Source organism: Dermochelys coriacea, chromosome 10 (assembly GCF_009764565.3).
Source record: "Dermochelys coriacea isolate rDerCor1 chromosome 10, rDerCor1.pri.v4, whole genome shotgun sequence".
Classification (NCBI taxonomy): domain Eukaryota; kingdom Metazoa; phylum Chordata; order Testudines; family Dermochelyidae; genus Dermochelys; species Dermochelys coriacea.
In genome coordinates, this window is record NC_050077.1 from 30,517,296 (window position 1) to 30,540,372 (window position 23,077).

The 23,077-nt window shown below is 43.8% G+C and overlaps 2 protein-coding genes across 22 annotated transcripts in view; one reads left to right on the top strand and one right to left on the bottom strand.

The window, feature by feature from the left end:
- The window catches only part of UBN1 (ubinuclein 1), a 35,399-nt gene extending 29,878 nt beyond the window's left edge, over positions 1-5,521 (bottom strand). For 6 of the 12 annotated variants that reach the window (XM_038420295.2, XM_043493456.1, XM_038420297.2 and 3 more), the window contains exons 1-3: positions 5,354-5,521; positions 3,827-4,693; positions 2,184-2,270 (exon numbers count right to left, since the gene is read on the bottom strand). In XM_038420295.2, coding sequence (XP_038276223.1) covers positions 2,184-2,270; positions 3,827-4,069 — 330 coding nt within the window. In that variant the 5' untranslated portion in view covers positions 4,070-4,693; positions 5,354-5,521. Of the gene's footprint in view, positions 1-2,183; positions 2,271-3,826; positions 4,694-5,110; positions 5,293-5,353 lie in introns of those variants that run through there. The other 6 variants (XM_038420296.2, XM_038420298.2, XM_043493455.1 and 3 more) reach the window with 4 other exon arrangements.
- Positions 5,471-23,077, top strand: part of GLYR1 (glyoxylate reductase 1 homolog) — a 32,807-nt gene continuing 15,200 nt past the window's right edge. For 3 of the 10 annotated variants that reach the window (XM_038420302.2, XM_038420305.2, XM_043493462.1), the window contains exons 1-5: positions 5,583-5,712; positions 8,166-8,202; positions 9,838-9,917; positions 20,260-20,398; positions 21,005-21,247. In XM_038420302.2, coding sequence (XP_038276230.1) covers positions 5,675-5,712; positions 8,166-8,202; positions 9,838-9,917; positions 20,260-20,398; positions 21,005-21,247 — 537 coding nt within the window. In that variant the 5' untranslated portion in view covers positions 5,583-5,674. Of the gene's footprint in view, positions 5,713-6,866; positions 6,958-8,165; positions 8,203-9,837; positions 9,918-18,039; positions 18,078-19,355; positions 19,644-20,259; positions 20,399-21,004; positions 21,248-23,077 lie in introns of those variants that run through there. The other 7 variants (XM_043493463.1, XM_038420309.2, XM_038420307.1 and 4 more) reach the window with 7 other exon arrangements.

Below are 23,077 nucleotides of genomic sequence, written 5' to 3' on the forward strand. Positions count from 1 at the left end.
CATCCTTTCAAAACTGAGGAATAGGCTCAGTCTATCCACTATATCAAAGCTGGTCTTCTGCTACAGGTCACTTTGTGGCCAATGGACCTGGACTGGTAGCCTGAAACTCTGTGTGCTTTTGATGGCTTAGTGTTTCAAGCTTACAAATCCGCATTGTTGTTTTCATATAATCAAATGTTTTCAACTTTTCTTCATAAAATATTGAAAACTGAAATGAGTCATGATATGTAATTTCCTTGAGAAAAAACCAAAATGTATACAGATTTTACAATGTTCATTATTACAATTACATATATTAAACTTATGACCACTGCAGTTTTACTTTGTATTTGTACAACTCTAAATTAACCTCTCAATCTACTGCCTTATGTAACTACAACTGGAATATGTAACTCAAACTAAGGGTAATGTGGTGTCATTAACAAAACTGTTTTTAAAATAGAAAAGGCCTTAAACTGGGACTAACTAGTTTTTCCCAGGCCAGCAAAAACCATAATTTTACCTGGTAAAAACCATGCCATCCTTAGTAAATACCATGCCAATCTGGTAAATACCATGCCATCCCTGCCTCTCATATTTCGTCCTGCCTTTCTTCTCCCACCTCAATCCCTAAAATCTAATACCATATTTCTTTTGGAACGTCTCATCAATCTCTTCCTCATGTCTACCCACTCACACCCCTATAGACACCTAATAGCCAGAGGACTCAAGTTTCTGACCACAGCAGGGCATTACTGTATAGAGGCAATGCCCAGGTGAAAGTCCAAGTGAGAGGAAAGGAGATAGCACTGGGATCCCTACTGAGCCGATATCCCTGGACTCTGTTTGGAACCTTTGTCTTTCACATTAGCCTCTAACTAGTAAGTGCCTGATAAATTTGAAGCCTTACCCCCAAAAAAATCCTCAAGAGAAGAATCATTAGCATCCCTGCAAGCAACACCACAGTAAATTGACCCAATTCTTGTCAATTTCACTGTTGTCCATAGGATTCAGCAGAGCAGCAGTGAAGACTGGCACCACTCTGGTTGCAGTTTGGCAAAGTTCTGAGCAGCAACAGAAGCTCTGAAGCTGTCTGCAGATTTAAGATGACAGCATAGCATCATTTTACACATGGTTTAACATTTGGAAAGTGGCTTTTACCACCATAAAGGCTAGGTTTTTTTTGTTCCATTTTTTAAATGAAAGCTTAGATTCAACAGAATTTGATAGCACTCTACCAGGAGAATTCTCACTTGCCCTGGGTGAACATACTGTTTGAGCCCTGCTTGTTATTGTCATGGACCTCTTTAACCTTAACATCTAAGGCATATCCACCAACTGAAAAGACAGGAGAGTTGTTTATTGAGAGCTGCGGGGCTATTTCTGATGACTACTTATCTTACCACCATCTGGATGATTGAGTGAATAGCATGTTAAAGAAATGCAAAGAATTTCTGAATTTCTTTAATTAAGAATAGCAGAGCTATTTTTACTTAGCCTTCTGACTGCAGGAAAGCAGGGGGGCCCATGCTACTCTACCGCTCCCTAGTCTCCATTTTATTAATACCCCTCTCCAGAAAATAATAGAAGTATCTACCCTCCAAACAATGCTGAAAGCTTTCCCAAGCAATAACACAATGAAATTGAAACCTAATTCTTGTCAGTTTAACTGTTGGGACCTCCTGGCCTAGACATCATATGTAAAAAAAAATAAAATAAAATAAAAAGAGCGGTGAAACTGACAAGACAGGTTATTTTTCCACACTTTGGTGCAGCTTGGCAAAGTCCTGTATGGTAGCAGAGGCGCCAGAGATGCATATGTACAGACTTAACAGATAGCACTACATTCTTTCACGCTCATTTCATCTTAGAAAGGTTATATTCACAAAGGCCATTTTTCCTTTAAAAAAAAGTTTACACACTGCATTAGTTGATGGCACATGTAACTAACAAGTGAAAATGAGAAGCCTTCACTTATTGGCCAGAATTTGTCTTTACTAATGGATGATAGGACTGAGACAATCAATCAGAGAAAGTTATTTTCCAGCTGGATAAAGGATCTCACCAGAAATGGGGCATAAGAACCAATGGCCTTTATTCCTAATAAAATACGATTAGCGGAGAGGCAAGAGGTTGGAATGGAAATAAGCTAACAGAATTACTCATTCTGGTAGAAGAGAGTGTAGGAGGAGGATAAAACACACGTATTTCTCTTCAAACTTCCTAGCAAGAGCTTCCACTTTGTGTCTTTCCTTTTCTTCATCATTGAAGGGATCACCAAGGTCTTTCTTCTGTGAAAATGAGCAGAGGCAAACATAAGAATCGACTCCATCACACTGTCTGACTGAGAAGTCCCACCATGAGCGGAGCCTCTGGAAAGAAGCTTAGACAAACCACCTTCAACATGCTGAAGAGCTGTTTTCAGTGGATATACTACTGCAGCTCTTTGCACAATGAGAGAACCATGTTAGGGGTTCTCAGGGCGCAAGAAATAACCAGCAACAGAGAATATTCACAAGGACTGAAAATTTAACCAGACACCCACTGGCCAAGAAGTCAAACTACTAGCCAAAAAGAGACGCCAAAAAAGGTGAAATAAGCCTTCCATCACCTTTTGTTGAGGTTTCATGAGAAACCCAAGCCTCCATGGACAGTTACAGAGAAAAAGGGGAAAGTGGGTGCTGGGATTCATTACAGGACTCTGCTCATGGATTTCATTTTTTGTATTACCGCTCGCTAGCAGCTGACTAATCTGAATGCTCATTTTCTCCCTCTGGCAGCTAGAAGGATGGAATTTGCTCTTGTTCTCTTCTCCAACTTGTTACATCCCCCCAGAGTCCTGGCTGCCACCCAAACAGACACGTATGTTCTCCCCACTCTGCCTCCCCATGGCTTCTGTCCTTCAGGTCGTCCTCGCATGTAAATAGCCCCAGTGCTTGCCACTGCTGCTCCTCTGACCTTTCTCAAGCAGCCACATGAAACCATCAGTTGACTGCCCAGATGGTTCTGGACAACAGACATGAAACTGACTAGAACTTGTTAGTTTTTCCAAGCTACACCATAATGATGTTACTAGCAGTAGCACTGGATCCATCCATTGAAGACTGAGGAAATCAATATTTGTACAGGTCACATTAACAATTCTAGCTCTTGCAGGGCACTTTTTGTCTTTTAGATCTCGAAGTGCTTTTCAAAGGAGGTCAGTTTTAATTTTGAAGCACTTTGCATTTAAATTCGTCTTTAAAATCAAAGTTTAGTTTCTGCTGAAACTGACTGGTGAGCCCTCTTATGGAAAAAGTTTCCTACTCACTATTGCCAAGTGAATTTCTCAGGTGCTGACTGACAGCAACTTATGTACAAAGCAGGAATCAGACAATGCTCAAATTGAGATATCTGTGTACAGTATGAGTCCATCTCTCTGCAGACTCCCACTGTACAAGCTGTATGGAGAAGATCTGCTTTAAATGTTCTTTTAAGGATATTCATGTTTCAAGCAATCCAGGTACAAAAAAAGCATCGCAGTCAGTCTGGATCAAGTCAAATCATCATTATATGACATTGTTGTGCTTTCCAAACAGCGTTTTGTCCATTTCAAGGGAAATTCTAATAAGGCAAAAACATAAAGGGAGTGTTGTCCAGCAGTAAGTAGTCCTGGTTTCTATTCCCAGTTCTATCACCAAGTTGGAGTGTGATCATTTACAAGTCATTTCACCTCTGTGCCTCAGTTTCTTTCCCAATCCTTAAAATAGGGATAAAACATACCCAGCTCCCAAGAGTGCCCCAAGAATTAATATTGTGAAGCAATCTGAAATCTTTAGTTGAAAAGAGTACGTTATTAGATGCTCACCTTGTCTCCTGAGGAAACACCTTTCACTTTCCCTCGAGTATTCTTCAGAAGCTCTGGATAGAAGAACTCTGGGCATCGTTTGTGATCTGGCTCAAATAGGGTGAGTGTGATGCGAACTGCTGCTGAGGCTGAGTCCTGGGGCTGCTCTGCTCCTGCAGCATCCTCTTTACGAGGCTTCTTCAAGAACGTGTTGCTTAGTGGACCTGGCAAAGAGGTAAACTGAACCCTGTGGGGCTCCGTCATGGCTATTATCAAGTCTTAACAGGTCTCATGGCATGGTTTCCATTAGTTCAGAGAAGTTCTGATAAAACCTTGTTCATGTGCATACATGGGGACTGCAATTGCAAGGACAAACACAGAGATGTTTAAGGACACAGGAGCACATTGGAGGCAGAAAAGACTATTGGAGTTAGATGTTTCTATAAGGAATGGCAAAGACTGGCCTCTCACAGCTTGCTGCATCCATCAGAGAAAGGCCGATTCTTAGAGCAGAAATACCTTGAAGTTTGCAGTCCCCTACAATTTAATGTCTGTCCATCTGTAACGTTACCGCTTTAATTCTGCAAAACTCCATTTCTACAGGGTGGAGAGAAAGGAAAACAATAATCTGGTGCACAGTGCAACCTCCAGAAAACCAGTTTTAGTGACTGAAAGCTCCTCTGTCACAAACACTGGTCTGGACTGTGCCACATTGCATCAGAGCTTTGTCTTCGATGGCAGATATCAAGAGGCAAGGAGAGCCAAATATACCTGCTCCTCCTCTGCACTGGGCACAGACACATACTTGCTACTGTCAGATGCCTGGTCCATGCCCGAAGATCAGCACTCACGAGACTGCCTCCCAGAGAGGCTTCTTCACATTTCTGACTGGAAAGGAAAATAAAGATCCAGCTTAAAACCAAAAGGATTTTTTTTTTTTGGAGGGGAAGACGCCCTCCCCGCCCCCAATCCAGCTCAGATAAGCAAGATTTAAAACAACCCCCCGGCTCAGGAAGAAGCCTCAAAAAAAATCAGCTCCGTGACAACAGGTACCCGGCTCAGAAGCTGATCCTCAGAGAGCGTCCGGGCCACAAACCCAACGCTCCACAAACCCCCTGGGGGAGATACCAGCTGTTGCCTCACATGCTCCACCCAGCCCCTAGGGAATGGGGGAGCCTACGGCCCAGCTGCCCTATGCAGCCCTGGGGAATGGGGACACCCTCGGGCCGCGCGTGTATCGGATCGAAGCCCCAGGGAAGGAGACCCCAGGCTGCCCGGGGGAGGGAGGCCTTTCAGGCTAGGTGCCCCAACAGAGCCCAGAGAAAGGCAACGGGGGGGGGGGGGCGGAAAGAAAGGGAAACAGCGGCTCTAGGGGAGGCACTGGCATCCCCTGCCGCTGCTGAGCCCGGGGGCGGCCCGGAGAGGGGCCGGGACCGGCTACCCTGCGCCGCCCCCGGTGGGAAGCGGACGAGGCGTGGCCCAGTCACGCCGCTACCCGAGGGAGGTGCCCTGTGCGCCAGGCTCTGCCCCGCTCGGGCTGGGACTCACCCCTGCTTGGCCGCCTCCGCTCGCTCCCAGGCCGGATTCGTTCCCTGCTCCCGTATCACGTGCCGGAGGCGCTACCCCGCGCTGAGGTGGCCGGGCAGGGTCACGTGATACGCCTGAGCCCAATGGGCGAGGGAAGGGCAGTCACACGCGGCGGGAGCGGCGCGGTGACAGCGCGTCCCGATCACGTGACGCGGCCTGCCCTATCTCGGCGGCACCGCCCCCTCCGCTGAGGCTGGCCGTGGCGTGGGTGGTGCCCCCCCCCCCTCCCCCGGCCCGTCCCGGCAGCCTCTGCGCCGTGCTGCTGCTGGCTGAGTCGGTAAGATGGCGGCTGTGAGCCTGCGGCTCGGAGACTTGGTGTGGTGAGTGTGGGGGCCGGGAGGCTGGGGCAGCGGGCGCGGGGGTTGGCGGGAGCTAGCCCTGCGGGGGGGGGGCGGGGTGATACCGGAGTGGAGCTTGAGAGCAGGGGGGCGACAGGGTTAAGGGACCGGGAGCTGGGTGGGGCGGGGGCGTTACCGGGTTGTCTGTAGCGTTAGCGGGCAGACGAAGGGTTGGGGGGAGGGTATAGGTGGCACCGGTGAGGGTAGGCGCCCGGGGTGGGGTAAGCTGGGCTCTCGCACCCTGAAGCGTTGACGTAGGGGTGGGAGCAAGCCCCGCCTTCCCCATGCGAAGGGGCCCGGGCTGTTGTTCTGGACAGGTCAGAGCAGAAAGCAGGGTGAGAACTAGGGCACTTGCACAGGAGGTGTCAGTGGCGAGATGGTGCAGGGCACTGGCCTGTTGCCTACACATCCCTGGGGGCAGAGAGTTGATGGGGGAGTTATATGGGCTTTGGGGGGCCAGAATAGGATCAGAGCCTCGATTGGTCAGGAGGTATTGGGTTGAGGACAGGGTGGGGTACAGAGCAATGGGTCTCTATTTCAGGGTGAAATGTGGGGCAGGCTTTGCCTGTGCGGTGGGTAATGTGCTGTTACCTGGGAGTCTTTAGGGGTAAAAGGGATAGAGAATAATTGCCTTAGCATTTTTGGAGCTAGAAGATATGGTAAGGCAACCATCTAGAGAACAGAAAAGGTAGAGGAATGAGGCAATGGGTTGATTGCTTGGTGGATGGTGCTGGATATATAGGAGTCACCTGGGGGTTGTGAGCAGGGCAAGGAAGGGGTGATCATTAAGATCTGGGTGCTGCTTATAGGGAGTGATTTATGTGATAAGCAACACAATATAGGAATGGGATTTTTTTTTCCAGGTTGGGCTATCCCTGTTGGAGCTCACAGGAGCAACTTTCCCCTGTCACCAGTGCTTTATCCCCAAGCACAATTGAGGAGTCATGGTCTCTATACTTCCAGCTCAGGAGGACTGATGAGGCCTCCTTCAAAGCTTGTTAGCACTGCTCCTAAAGTGCACAGGCTTCACTGTGCTTCTAGATTGCATTGAATGGCGGGTTAGACCTCACGCTAGGGCCTGCAACAAATAGCTAATCCCCAACACGCAAGTGTATGCATTTATATTTATATCCCAGATAAAAAGAAGTGCGTGGTCCAGGCTGACAACTGCAGTTTCTCATCCGAAACATTGACAGTGGTGTGAAGTTGTCTAATTTATATAGCAAAGTAAGTAAAGGTTGATTCCTTTAGCTGAACTTGTTTCAAATGAGTGTTTTGGGAGTGCACTGCTCTTAGTGATGTTTCTGAATGCAGATCATCCAGCTTGAGTTTCATACATGGCCATGTAGTCAAGGCACAGCTGTTAGGCCCACCCAAAAAGAACTATAGCCATAAGACTTGGAGGGAGATGGGAAAGGAGAAAAACCTTGATAAAAGGATAATTGATGAATGCAACAGTAAAAGAAAGTCATGGTTAGTGTCCTTCTAAGCAGTGTTTCTGCCATCACCAGCTTGCCCTCTCTGCAGAATCCTCACCTCATGAATGTTGACATGCTACTTGCTGAGAATTTTAGTTCAGGAACTAGCAGGCGCTAAGGTCTGCTGGTCTCATGCAAGACAGTGACTGATGCGCGATAAGGTTTTGTGAACATTTGTAGTTGTGTGAATGACAGGGATAGGAAGACTATGCTTTCATGCTGACACCAATTCTCTCTTTTCCCCCACCCCTTTCTGTGAGGAAATGGTTTGGCTTAGACTTTGTGATGAAACTTGCAAAGGCAGGAAATAAACTTTTCTGTGTTTCTAGTGGGCCTGCAGTATGTTTCACAAATCTTAGTAGCATGATGAGCGGCTGAAAAAAGAGTGATAATGGAAGTAACTTTGCAACCTTTGATAGAGGAATTACTATCTTAAATTATAAAATAGTACATTTTAGGAATCACAGCTACCTGAATTGGAAACATATGATGCTTATTAGACTTTTTCTGTCCTGAAAAGTCTTAAGTTATCAATCCAAACTCTGGATTTCGTATTGATGCAGGCAATTAAACTGGTCATTTGTAAGGAAGGAAAGAAATGTCATTCAGTCTTACCAAAGTACTAAAAGCTTTAGTACTGATCTTCCAGGTCCTAGCTTTACCACCTCTATTCATAATGATTTAGGCCCTGATCCTGTAATGACCTACATGTGGGTGGTCCCCTGTACCCATGCAGACTTCTTGGGGCTCAGCATGGCCACAGGCATCTGCTCACATAGCACTTAGGAGCATTGGTGAGTGCTCTTCCAAGCTGAACAGTTTTGTTCTGTCCTGGTAGGCTTTGTGGCTTATATTGTGCAAGCTCTGACTTTTGAAAATAAATTGCAGTGGAAGCAGGTAGAAGTGGAGCAACTGTCTTTACTGTTGCTAGTGGCTGACCTTTTCATTTTTCCTTAGGGGGAAGCTGGGCCGGTATCCTCCTTGGCCAGGAAAGGTGAGTCTGCTTCTGTCCTGAAGGGAGCAGTTCATGAAAATAATTCCAGTGAAGATTTAAGATTCTTATAGTTTTCTTCTTTAATTTTTAGCTAAGAAGTTCTTTGGCCTTAATTGTGAACCAGACTATCATCAGGGATTTTACTTGACTCAGAAGTTCAGTCTGTCAGTAGCAGCTGTTAGTTCAGATGGAATGAAAAGCAGTACAAACCAAATTGTCAGAATCTGGAACTGATTGTATCCCCCAGTCGTAGCAATTTAATCCCTATTGTTTTCCGCAAGACGGATTTCTCTTCTCTCACAATAAATTGGCTAAATTAACTACATGCACTGTCTTAAGTAATAAACAGGAGAGGAAAGTCCAGATTCCCAAACTAATACTTAAAGTTACAGTTTTGTCATGTTCTTTGGGAGAAGACACTGGGTGATTGTGGATAAAAGTTCAAGATAGGGGAAAGAAGATTTTGTTTTTAAAGTCAGATTGCAGACACTGTTCATATACCCCCCCCCCCCGCCCCAAAGTGTTGTATTTTCTGTTTTTAGTGTAGGTACATGTGCTGACCTAACAATATAGGCGTTGTCTTCACGACAAAAAAAAGTGCATTCCTAACTTGTTAGCTTGAAATCCAAAAGAAAACAAAGTAATTTGTAGATTTTAACTCAACCTGCTAAGTCATGTGAAGACTTTGAAAGTCTATGGTGTAATTTGCATTAAAACTACAACCACCTTAGAAGCATAGAATATCAGGGTTGGAAGGGACCTCAGGAGGTTATCTAGTCCAACCCCTTGCTCAAAGCAGGACCAATCCTGAACTATATCATCCCAGCCAGGGCTTTGTCAAACCTGACCTTAAAAACCTCTAAGGAAGGCGATTCCACCACCTCCCTAAGTAACCCATTCCAGTTCTTCACCACCCTTCTAGTGAAAAAGTTTTTCCTAATATCCAATACCTTGTCCTCACTCGCATTTTAACTCTGAGAAAAACACTCTTTTCTGTACTGAAGACTTGGGTGATAGTTGCCTTATGGGAGCAAAGCTCTATAAACCCAGCCTGGCTTTCCAAATTTTAAAAAGATACTTTACTCCTAGAGGATGGGGAGAATCTCATATTGCTGATCTTTTGGACCAGTGGAACCTCACTAAAATTCCACTGGTGCATCTGGGCAATGTGCCTGAGCCCATGCAACACAGGTATAACTTTGTAGCTTACAGCGAAGTTTGTTCATCTTTACTCACATCTGTCCTCTCTCTCAGGTCCAAAAGCCTCGCAACAGCCAAAGTCATGATTATTTAAAACAAAAAAACCATGAAAATCATGGAATTCACAACAGCTGTGACAAAAGTCCAATCTTATCTCCTGAACAGCAGGCTAAGCCTATAATGCGATAGGGTGATTGAGGCTAACTCCAGGCATGCTGCTGTGAGTAACAAAAAAATATATGGATTGTGTGCTTGGGAGGCAGACCTTTGCTACCACTACAAGCCCCTCCACACCACCATTTTGCTTTAAAAATATTTTTTAGCAAAGAATCTTTGAAGTAGATTTCTTGCAGGCATAGACTGAAAACTTTAAAAAGCCACAGAATTCTATTGCTGCCTCTCTAACCAACATTGTCTCCTCTCTTTGCTCCTCAGATCGTTAATCCGCCTAAAGACCTGAAGAAGCCCCGTGGAAAGAAGTGCTTCTTTGTGAAGTTTTTTGGGACAGAAGATCAGTACGTACCCACTCTCTTCATCTGATGACAATGTTGGCCTTTAAATCACAGGGCTTTCCTGGAAGAGTTTTATGCTAGCATAATAAGATGTAGCTCTGAGACAGATTGCCTTATATTATCTATATGTAACTATTATTCTATGATGTAGCTTTTCATGTGGGTGTATGAGGGTTTCAGAGACCTTCTCAAGCATGTTTTGATTTTAGGTGTTGCTGTGACAGAGTTCTGGGTAGTTGATCACTTGCAAGGGAATAGGTGTGCCTGGGTTAATGTTAGTGTAACTGTCACCATTTTTCAAGAATAGTTTGTGGTCTCTCTTGTTTCTCCTGCCATAAATATAAAGTGGTTTTATTCCCATCACTCATAAAGAGAACGCTTTATGTTGTCTGATGGCATAAAATTTGCTTGTTTTGCATTTGGGAAGACTGTGCAACATAGGGTCGTAAAGTTATTGTAAGACATTTTTCTATGAAGTAGCGATTTGTGATAAAAGCACATGCCAAAATGAGAAAAATCACACTAGTCTGACAATTACATACCTGCTGTTACTACAAATAACTTAAGATTCCTGGAACTGAAATGTTAGGAAACACCACCACCACCACCCTGATGTGGTGTTTGTTTTTTATATTTGAAGTCATTTTTAGTCAGTTTCGCTATTTCCCTGTGTAATCATTTAGCAAGGGAGAAAATGAATAATTGAGGGGGGGAACCTCGTTATGAACACCAATAAGTAGAAAAACCCTTTACTTTTTTTGAAGGAATTAAACAAAAGTGAGGATATGCGCATTAACAGGATGCTCTATCAGGAAATGGAACTTTTATTTTTTAATTGTCATTTTTTCAGAGCATAATGTCAAAGCTTCACTGTCCCTTTAAGGACTGAGGTCATGTAACCAGCCAGGACTAGAAATGGAAGCTGCATACCAATAAAATGGGGGCTACTGGCTTTCAAATAATGTGAAGATGGTGTCTTTAGCTCACAAGTAATCCTGACTAATCAGGCCATAAAGTTGTTAGTAGTCAGAGTGGGTATTTTCATTCCTATCGCTGTAATTCTTGGTTATAACTAACTCATGTTTCTGGGAGAATAGGAAAATATTTTGTTGTAGATTTTGGGGGGGGGGGGGGGCTGTTTTGTCCAAACCATAGCCTTTGAAAAATGGGTCGTATATCTGGAATGTTCCACTTAAGATTAGTGGACAGATAGCAAGTTAGGAGGCCAAAGCTACAAAGTAAAAGTGGTTTATCACATGATTCTGGAGTTCAGGTTAGGAAAAATCCTATCATGTGGCAGACTGGAACAGACAAAAACACAGTTTGTGAAATGTAATAATTTCCTGGTGGATAATCACAGGATTTTAAAATCCTGGTTACCCTAACTGATGGGTGTGTGCAACTTGAAGTTGGAGCAAAAATAATACTGTCCTTCCACCTCATTTTCTTACAGTCCACTAATCAAGAGAAGAAATGGATGCCTTCTATGGCTCTGTTCTGTTTCGTACTGGACCTTGTGGAGAATGCATATGTTTAAATCTGTTTGATTATGCCAAAAAATGGGAAAATTTTCTCATTTTACAACCAAATTTGAGATTAGATTCTTAAACCAGTTGCCTTAAACTCCAGCAAGCTGGGAAGGAGAAATTTCATGGTTGCAGAAATAAAGTAATTTATTCCATAGTTGACTTTTATCTTATTTAATTGATTAGATTAGTATACAAAAGTAAAAACAACAAGGAATCCTTGTGAAAAGATGGGAGTTGCCTTACCGAGTGGGGGTCAGTGCTAACGTGGCCAATTCAATTAGGGTGGATGTGGGCCATTTCCAACAGTTTTCATGTGCTGTATTTTTATACCTGCCTATTGTATTTTCCACTCAATGCATCTGATGAAGTGGGTTATAGCCCACGAAAGCTTATGCCCAAATAAATTTGCTAGTCTCTAAGGTGCCACAAGGATTCCTCCTTGTGTTTGCTGATACAGACTATCCCTGTGAAATCTATACAAAAGTAAAAAGTGATACATCTAGGTGGAAATAGGTGTCCTGGCTGAAGATAACAAACCTGAAAAATATTAGTAAGTCATCTGAAAACAAAACTCCTGTTAACTCCTCCCCTGCCCCACCCCCATCCCGATCAGTTTCCATCAAACTGTGTGTGTGTGGATACAAAGACCTATTCTAGTGTAATTAACACCCAGTTTTGTCTGCTTGTTAAGTTTTTGAGATGGGATTGGCTATAGTATCATCCATATGCTAATGACACTTGGCTCTACAGCTTATATTGTCTTGATTTGGCAGAGATGGAGATTTGGACAAAAGCCATTCTGGCTTATGTTCGGTGTATATATGCACAATGGAAGAGATGCTGGCTGGCAGGGGAAAGCATTTTGAGGAACAGTTGAAGTCTCACTGCTCTCTCAGTTGAGGACATTTGCCTAGCCGTTGGCAAAAGGGGTCTACAATCTCAGGCTGTTGATAGACTCCTTTCTACTCAAGATTCCCAGATGGCAAATGTGGCCAGAAATGCAATCTTTCTGTCATATGCTAGCTGAAAGACTGTAGTATTGTCATCTCCATTCCTTTGTCATCTTGAGGTTGCAGTGTGGCCTACTTAGGATTAAGTGTGAAGGCTGTTCAACTCAAAAATGAACACTGGTGCAAAATATGACAGCCCACTCTTTGAGCAGAGTAGATGGGTGGGAACGTGTTATACCTGTGACTTGCATTCTGCAGTGCTTGTTGGTGAAACTTTCAAGGTTCTCCAAGATCCTAAATGGCTTAGGGCCCAATTTAGGAGAGACTGCCTCTTCATTCCTTGCCCACCACAAAGCTTGTGTTCATGTGCAATGATAAAGCTAACCTATCCCAAGGGCGAGGCTACAGTGAGCAAGGATAAGGTGTTAAAGATAGCAGAATTGGCTTTGGCCAAAGATGTATAAACCTGAGCCTGGCCACATTCAGACATCCAGCTTTTCACAGGCTTCCTGCTGATTGTTATTCCGTGCATTTAGCTTCTTGGTAAAGTTTCCATTGTCTCTGCCCTTAAAGTAATAGTGTTCCTGGAAGGTGTCTTCCTAGCATGTATGAAATGTTAGAACATAAGAATGTCCATACGGGGTGAGACCAATGATCCATCTAGCCCAGTATCTTGTTTTCTGACAGTGGCCAATGACAGGTGCTTCAGAGGGAATGAACAGAACAGGTAATCGAGTGATCCAAACCTTAAAATGTTTTTGCATTTTAACTTAAGGCCCATGAAGTGCACCCACTACTACTGGAGGCATTCTGCACACAAGATTTTAAAATTGTGCATATTTTATTTGTCAAAATAATGCAATATAATCACGCTGGTTTCGATTATTTTGGTAATTTATTTAAACTACAATACAGTGGATGGAGAATGGGCGTGAGGAGAATTGGAAGAAATCCCCAAATCCCCTTGTCTAATAGTAATGTAGCTAGGTTTGACTCTTTATTTCTAGTTATTAGTCAACAAATATGTGCAGCCATGTGCTCCATGTTACATTATAGGCAACTGAAGAGCAAGTGAAGGCTGGGGAATCAAACTCACAATTTATATTGGCTACTTACCGTTTCCAGAAAGATCAGTAGCAAACAGTTCATGGAGCACATTTTGATAGGAAATTTTTTCAGTTCAAAAACTTAGACCAGTTCTAATCAATAAAGGACAATAAGCATTTATTACCACTCTGGCAATGTAGAGGAGCCTTAAAACTCTTACACCTGTTTTATACTCCTGGGTGAATTCATAAAGAGAATGGGAACAATTCACTAAGCAGACAGGCTGCTACATTCTGCTCTGCCTGAGGGGACAGAGCCTGCCCCACGCTTATCTCCTCAGAAACACCCTGAAGCCCTGCTCCTCCACTATGAGCATACTGCAATAGCGAGTGAGAAGGACAGGGTGTGTGTCTGTCTCTCTCTCTCATGCATGACTGCACATCCTCCCCCCACGGTGGTGATTTACCTCTCTACAGACTGCTCTGGGCACCCGAACCAACCTGTCTGTGCTGCCAGGGAGGGGCACATGACTGCTCTTGCTTTGCTTCCCCGTCAGAAGTCATTTTTCTTTGGAGAAACAAAGAAATCTGCGGGGGACACAAATTCTGCACATGCACAGTGATGGAGTATTCCCCCCAGAGTAACCCATACACCATAGCGATGGAGGGCTTTATCAGTGTCTGCAGTAGTAATATAGTACTTTCACATTGCTCTGAAGTAGTTTCAATAGTTATGGTACACACATTGTTGGTTATATAGCTGACTCACTGGCTCCATGAAAGAGAGTTAGATGTTTCAGGCTACCTTAAAGTTCATTTTGGAAGTTGGGAGATTATTAGCTATTGCTCTAATTCTGCAGAGAAATAACACTCTGAAATGTCTTTCCTTTCTGTCCCCCAAATCCCATGTGAAGTCCCATATACCCCAGCAATGGAAACCTTGTAAGTAGGTTGGGGTCTCTAAGCTCTGCTGGGAAATATTAAGCAGGTCTCTCTCAAAATATTGGTATAGATAAGCTCCCTCATCCATCTGATATATAATGGTGTTCCTAGGCATACGATCACAGCCTATCTTATTTCCCAAGCCTACAGATTTGTCATAGGAAGGCTTAGTGCACCCCCACAATAATAACACAAAATAAGGCAAGCAAGGAGAACCCTAACGTCTTTCTCAGACAAATGACATGACTGAATCCCATAAAAATCAAACTCTGTGAGAGAGACCCAAGGTGTGCTTCATCCAATTCAAAATAGTCTTGCATGCAGTGGTCTGCTGCTCAACTAGAGGAACTTGGCCTGTCTGCAGTTAGCACTGGCAAACAGACGTTAGCTATGTGCTACAACAGTGTCGTTCCCTATAGCATTGGTTCCCAAACTTGTTCCGCCGCTTGTGCAGGGAAAGCCCTTGACGGGCCAGGCCGGTTTGTTTACCTGCTGCATCCGCAGGTTCGGCCGATTGCGGCTCCCGCTGGCCGCAGTTCGCTGCTCCAGACCAATGGGAGCTGCTGGAAGCGGCAAGGGCCGAGGGGTGCACTGGCTGCCACTTCCAGCGGCTCCCATTAGCCTAGAGCAGCGAACTGTGGCCAGTGGGAGCCGCGATCGGCCGAATCTGTGGACGCAGCAGGTAAACCGGCCCGGCCCGCCGGGGCTTTCCCTGCACAAGTGGCGGAACAAGTTTGGGAACCACTGCCGTATAGACATGGAGCCATTTCAGTGAAATACTGGAAAGTACACTGCAACCACCACTACCTGATAAATACTATGCTCTTTCACTTAACTCACAAGCCTTACAGCTTGGAAAAAAAATTCTTAGGTATTGGTGTATTATCAAAATGTTATTGTAATATGCTGGAGCACCCCATAGTATCTTTCTGAAGCACCAGTGTACGAACTAAATAACCTCATCAGGTATCGGGTCATCTGGGCTTACTGCCTGACCTGAGTTACCCAAAGAAAAATCAAAGACAAATCTTGCAATCCAAGATAAAAGTATAATATGTAGACTGTTTGAAAGATATAAAAATGACAGCCTTAGCAAAACTGTGTTAGTAGTTTCACCAACCCCCATATCCTTCTGTAATGCCAAAGCTTAAATTCTGCCACTGCTCTTTTCTGGACCCGAGAGGGGTTCTTGGGATAGTAGAGCTTTCTGCTACAGCTGGTTGGAATGTTCCCCAGTGATCTTGCGTTCAGAAAACACTAATTTGGAGTTGGCTTGGTGGTGAAGGTGGGGCTTTTGAAGGTCCGATCAGGTAGTTGGAGCTAGGGTTGTGTTTCCTATGGGTAGGGTATTTAGAGTTTGGGTTAGGGTTTCTTTGGGTAGGGTACTTTGAGCTAACGTTTAGGGTTCTTATGAATAGGTCTCCGTGATCTAAGGTTAGGGTTCATATGGGTAAGGTAGTTGGTGCTAGGTTAGGGTTCCTATGGGGGGTATTTGGCACCAGGGTTAGGGTCCTGTGTGTAAGGTACTTGGGACTAGGATTAGGGTTCTTGTGAGCTAGAGTACTTGGACTTAAGGATATGGTTCCTATGAGTTATGTATTTGGAGCTAGGGTTAGGGTTCCCAGGGGTAGGTTGGGGTTCCTATAGGTACAGTACTTGCAGGTAGGGTGGGGTTCCTATAGTTAGGGATCCCCATCCTAAGGCTAGGGTTCCTGTGGGTAGGGTACTTGGTGCTAGGGTTAGGGTTGTTGGGGGTGGGGTATACTTGGCACTAGGGTTAGGGTTTCTATGGGTAGGGCTCTCTGCCTTGAATTAGTGTTCCTACAGGTAGGGTCCTTAGAGCTTGAGTTAGGTTTCCTGTGGGTAGAGTACGTTGAGCTAGAGATAAAGTTACTATGGGTAGAGTACTTGGAGCTTGAGTTAGGGTTTCTGTGGGTATGGTACTTGGAATTAGGGCCAGGGTTCCTATCTGTAGTGTACCTGAAGTTAGAATTAGCATTGCAGTTCGTAGGGTACTTCCAGCTATGGGTAGGGTTCCAATTGGTAGAGTACTTAGAAATAGGGTTAGTGTTCCTACAGGTAGGGCACTTGGAGCTAGGGTTATGGTTTCTATGGGTAGGGTACTTGGAGCTAGGAATAGGGTTCTTTTACATCTCTCTGCTCTAAGATTAGGATCTTTTGGATAAGCTATTTGGAACTAGGGATAGGGTTCCTATGTTTCTGTGACTTGGAAATAGGATTATCATTCCTTTGGGTAGGTGATGTGGATTTAGGGTTATGGTTCGTAGGTAGGGCACTTTGAGCTCGGGTTAGGGTTCCTATCGGTAGGGCTTCCAACCCTAGCGTTAGCTTTCCTATATGAAGGGTACTTGTAGGTAGAGTTAGGGTTCCCATGTGTAGGGTGCTTGGAGCTAAGGTTAGGGTTCCTATTAGCAGGGTGCAAGGAGCTAGGGTGTGGTTCCTATGGTAGGATCTGTGGAGCTAGGTTTAGGGTTCCTGTCGATAGGATCCATGGAGCAAGTCTTAGGGTTCCTATATGTTGGGCTCCCCACCCTAGTATTAGCGTTATAATGCCTAGGGTACTTGTAGAGTTCCTTTGGGTAGCGTGCTTGGACCTAGGGTTAGGGTTCCTGTGGGTAGGTTGCTTGAACCTAGCGTTCAGTAAGGTTAGCACTTATTTTATTTTGTTATGCCTCAGAAAACTCTTATCTGGATACTTGACCTTCCTTAGCTATGAGATCACAGCCTAATATGTCATTTGAGAGGACTTATGCTAGGTCATTGTTTTTTGAGGCATGCATGTGTAGCTATGAATGCCTTTGTTCTGTGGTGTAGCTTTATTTTTATAGTACCCTACAGCACAGGGTGCTTTACAGACATTTAAGAGGACAGGTCCCTGCCTTGGAGAGATTAGATAAATCTATGGCATGTAGACAAGGGACAAACTAGGGAGAGGAATGCAGACTTTTTTTTCTTATTGTGTGTCTGTGACTTTTCTAAGTCCTTGCCTGCTTGCCCTTATCCCTTAGTCTTTTATATAGATCTTTAATCCTTGTCTCCAGCAGTCCCCAGTGACTGTCTCCCCTAGGCCCAGCTTGATGTATAAACCTTGCTCTTCCGCTACCAACGGAATAGTGAGCAGAGAGCTGGTGTACATATGCATGGGGAAGGAGGTGGAGAGTGGGCAGGTAGGCACATCAGAGGCAATTCGGAGGAGAAAGCGCAGTGGATTCCTCTCCCCCTGCCCCCTTTGTTTTGTTCCCCCTCCAATAAGTTTTTGAGGAACAGACTAGTGGAAATAGTGATTTAATTGAGGGGCCCAAATCTGGAAGGAAGCTGGGGGAAATGCTTCTTAAATGGCTTCACTGACTTGTTTCCCAACATTCTTATTGCACGTGTACATGTGTGAGAGCTAGCTAGCTTTTCCATAGACCAATACTGCCCAGCTCCCTAGTGATTCATAGGGTGAAGGGTTTCATGCTTCCCAAGAAAGATTCCCTGGACAATTTCTAGGCTGTAGACTGTTGTCTGAGAATCACTGACTTCACTCATTATATTGTGCTAACTCAAAGGTGGGTATGAAGGGGGATGTAGGACCAGGGAAAGGATTCTGTAGGGTGCACAGAATGGAAAGCATTGTGGGATCTTCCACCTTCACGGCTACGGTGGAAACTCTAGAGCAAGAACCTGCTTGCAGTAAGTGGAAAGTGTGTGAGCATGCTTCCTGCACAGTGAAAACCTATACTAACCGCAACTTCTAGCAACAGTTACCTGCTCTAACAGCCATGAAGTTTCTGGTCTCTCCTATATTAAGTCCTATGTGAAAAGCATCTATCTGTGAAATGTTTGCAGTACCACACTGATTGATTCAGTGGCTCATTGTACACAATGGCCCATGCTAGTGGAAAGGAAGCTGCTCCACCCAGGCCTTAAGATGGTAAACTGGTCATTGCATCATGAAAAAAGAGCAAATAGGAACAGGCAAAGGGGCAAGACCCAAATATGAAGTGAAAAGAAAAGAAAATTCATCCATGAGCATGAGACTGGAAACTCTTTTTTCCTGCTGTCCTAAACAGATCCAGGAGACACAGGCTATTTGTTGTGGTTGATCAGAAAACCTTGATGCGGAAGGCAGGGACTTTAAAATGAAAAGCAAAGAATGATGAGATCAGTGAAATACTCTGGGCTTTAAAACTGCACAGATGAACATTCTAAAAAGCAGTGGGGAATTATGATTTTAAGGCAGGTGGATGGAGAAAGCTGCCTCATGCCACAGGTTGTTTTTGAAGCTGATTCTCTCAGAGACTGTAGTCAATGAGAATAGCTCTCTGGCAGTCTGATTCCATCACACTGATAATATATGGAACTGGGATAAGATTGCTTGTCTGTTGAGTATATGGATAAGCCATGGAAAAACAAACTAGAAAAGGGCAGAAAAGTGAGCCAAAGAGCTCCTAGATATTCTGCTGTGATAGCACAACTGGAAGGTGAGAGAAAAAAGCTGCTGTTAATTGGGAAAGTCCTGAAACTTTTTAAGCATTATGAAACTCTTCAATACCGAATGTACCAGTTATGTGGAGGAGGTCTGATTAAAAATAGAGGATTCATGCCATAATGGGTGAATTTCTAATTTCTGTTTGTTGAAAAATGAGCTACTGAGGCATCATGTCTTAAAATTTGTGTTCAGTTTATAGCTATGTAGGTATGATTCTTGAAAATATGAAATTGAAAAGGCTTCCTGTGAACAGCAGCACTTGTCTACAGGAGATAACCGTTGCTGGGGGTAATCAAAATGTTTAAATCTTCTATCACTGACCTTTAGCATTTTTTGTTTTTCAATGGTGCCCATTTTTAAAATTAATTTCCCTGCATAATGCTGTACACTGAGCTGCTCCCTGATGAAAATGCTGATGGATGTTCCTATTCAGCAAAGTTTCCAATAAATAGTGCACAGAACTCTACTCTTCCCAATAGTAAAGGGGAAATAGCACTGCAGCCACTTAACTGATGAGCAGCAGTCCGGAATGAAAATTTTGAAGAGGTGGACAACGTGAAAGAAGGTGATCATTCCGTGCAAGAGCCTACCCATTTCAGAAGTGTCAAGGAAAACCAGTTGTTACAGGGAGAAAATTTAGGAGTTTCTTCACAAAGCAGAAGAGAGCTCTTCTTTGATGTTACTACATTATAAAACACAGTGGTGCGAGCCACTCTTACACTGCCAGCAATTGAGGATAAATGCTTTTTTCATCAAAAGTGAAAAATGTAAGTTTATTACAAGGCATTTGATCCTGTGTGTGTTGAAAGTGTGGTGTGAAGTGAGCTATAGTGTGTGCGCTCCTTTTGTTTGTGGTGGTCACTCACGTGTTATAAAATCTAATTTTGAAAAATAGTGTCTATTCTTCCAGCCCTCATGGGGATTTATACATACATACACAGTACTAGACAAGAATAATCTGGTCTCTGACCAAAAGGTTGTTTTGTCAGAATTGTTAAGTGGCCTCCTGTTGCAACAGTCCTAGGAATAAAATCTCACATTGGGTATGTGGATGTTAGCAATCAGTTGTGCACTTATAAATCTTTGTGCTCACATGTGGGCACATTGGCAGAGCACATGAATGGTGCCCAGAGGTGAGTTTCATTTGCACAGTGTGGTATGCTACTTGTTGGGGAGGCTGAAGAAAGACTTCAGTGAATGTAGGAGTTGGAGCCATCAGGGAAGAGGGAACAGAAGTGAGTTGCTGGTATGGTCAGTCCAATGTGGCCATATTATTGTATATGTCAGTTTTACCTCTACATGGTGGGGTTGGGTGAGGAAGTCGATGTGCGTTTTGATTGGAAAATGTATCAGTAATTAACATTTTCTGACATTTATTATCAGTGCTTGGATCAAAGTGGAACAGCTGAAGCCTTATCACGCCCACAAAGAGGAAATGATCAAGATTAACAAGGGTAAGCGCTTCCAGCAGGCTGTGGATGCTGTGGAGGAGTTCCTTAAGAAAGCCAAAGGCAAAGACCAGGTGAGTGGGTTTTAACTTTGCTTTGTGTGCCAAAATAGGGCTTGATGTGATCAATAACCAAGCTTCTGTTTTACCTTTATTAAAGCTGATGGCCTCTAGCTTTAAACTTTCCATAGAAGAGTGGTCATGATGGCCATGATACTAGTTAGCATTCACATAGTACTTTCATGTTTGGTTAAGTGCTTTGAAGATGGAATTTCCCCAACCCCATTGTGAAGTAGGAAAGCATTATCCCTTTTTTACTAATGGGGAAACAGAAGCAGAGAGGCTAATTGACCACACAGTAAATCAGTGCTAAATCTGGGGTTAAAACTTACTTTCTCCTAAACCTTTGTTTTAGACTACATGATTCCCCAGCCTTCACGTGGCATGTTCTATGAACCAGTTTTTGAAACTGATACATTTGACTTAAATGCTAACTTCAATAACTTCAAACTCAACAGCTTCAAAGAGTTAATTTTTCTTGGACCCGGAACTGTAATGTGACTTTGAACCATCAGTTTCCTGATAATCAGCACTGGATTCTTGGTATCCCTGGTTTTTTTATGAAAATCACTCAAGTTTCTCTCTTCCTTCCTCGCAATCTTCTGTTCTATAATCTCTCAGGCGTCTTCCCATAACTCCAGTGAAGAGAAGAACCGGCGTAATTCCAGTGAGGAGAGAGGCAAGCAGTCTGCTGGTGATGAGAAGCGCAAAGCTGGTTTGTCTGAAGGGAAGTTGAAGAAGAGCACAGGGGAAGGAAAGAAGCGAGCATCTTCTGTCTCTTCAGAGCGAGGCTCAAAATCGCCCCTGAAAAGAGCACTAGATCTGAGCCCCCGGAAGCGGGGACGGCCCCCCAAAGATGAGAAGGTTTGTATTGTGCATGTCCTGCCATGACCTGTGGACTTTACTGATTGACTCTAGGGATGGTTGGCACTTTGGCTTACAGGCCAAAAGGAAGGGCTCAGTTTTGTACCATTTGTAAAGCTGTTCGTGTCAATTCTTCTGAATCTATTAGCTGACCAATACCCATGACCAGGTTATTGTTGACTGTCTTCTGTGGATTCCTAGCAGGATTAGATAGTCTTTCTTGAATGTTTCCATTCATTTTTTTCTGAGAGATCTTAGAGAGCTATCTTGTACAGTTGCACATGGTTCCATCTTGCCACCCCACCTGCTCAATGTATGCATGAGGGCCGATTTGAAGATTAGTGAGGAGATGTGAGCTTTAGTGCCTTGAGATGATATCCTGGTGTACATCTCCCCTTCCATCTCATCTGTTTTTTGTGTGGTTGAATGACTGATACTCTTTCCTCCCTTACTCCCAGTGCTAACAGAGATTGGGGGCTTGGGTCAGGACATCTGAGAGTCACTGAAGAAATGCTTGTGGGTTGGAGGAAGCTATCAGAAGCATTAGTGAGACTTATTTTAGCTTCTGTGATTGTGGATGTATTCCCTCTGTTACTGAGATACAATGCAACCCCAGGTTTTGTATTCTCTCTTGTTTCTGTGTGTCTCTGCAGCAGCAACCAAATGTATTTTTATATCTGTCCTCAGCTAGAAGATTGCAATTTTTTATTTTTATTGTCAACCTCACTGCAGGTTCCATGTGTTTGTCACCTCCAAAATGGATTACTATAATGCACATGCTCTTCAAGGGACTGCTGCTGAAAACCGTTGAGAAACTTTAGTCCGTGCACAGCATGGCAGACTGCTTGCTCACTGGTTCTTCAAAGGGGTCACTTTGTACCTGTGGCTCATGTTCTTTGCTGACTTCCAATTCACTTTGGAGTACAATTCAAGATGTCAGTCTTGATCTGTAAAGTTCTAATGGAATTGGGCCCTGGTTGTCTGAGCAGCAACCTTTCTTCTTGATAACTCTGCAGTTAAGTTCCAGCTAACACCAGGTAGAAGATGTGAGGGTACTGCTGGCAAATTAGGTTTAGTGATGAGCTATTGACTCTCTCTTTGTCAAACTGAAGAGAGTGGTCCGGAAGAGAATTCCAGTGTCTGTTAAGACCTATCTGTTTCTCCTTTCTTCTGAAAAGAGGAAAAGTTGGGTGGGTATTGTGGGTTCTGAGCAGTATTGATGCTCCTGGGGGCTTAATTGGTTAATGGAAATAACTTTGTATTGACTAACTTATTGTACATGTTCCTTGTGCTTCTGGATAGACAGATGTATATGATATAAATACATGGATTAAAATGGACCTTCAGAATCTTATGGGGATGAAAGATGCTTTCTTGGATCAGAGCATGATTCCAGTCTTGGAGGGTGCATGTTGCTGAAGGTTGTCTATGTGAGATCAGTTGCCAGTCATGAGTTTGATCTTCATTGGCCTGAAGACTTGTCAGTCATCTTGGCATGTGGCATTTGTCACATGCAGAGAATGCAGCTGCAGGATTCATGCCAGCTGCCAGAAATGAGTTGGAGGGATTTATAATGTAAGTATTTTATTGGCAAACTTCAGCAGTGGCTGTGGAAAGCTGTTCTTATGACACTGAACTGATCAACTGGCTAGCAAATATCTGGTCAGACAACAGACTAACTAAGACGTGAAGTGGATAACGATATGTGCCTCCCAAGAATAATATGCTGTCTATTAATGCCGTCCTGGAAATGTACAAGCCCAGGCATAAATTCTGCTGTTATCCATATTGTGAAAATAATAATTACAAATCTAATATTTTACTTTTCTG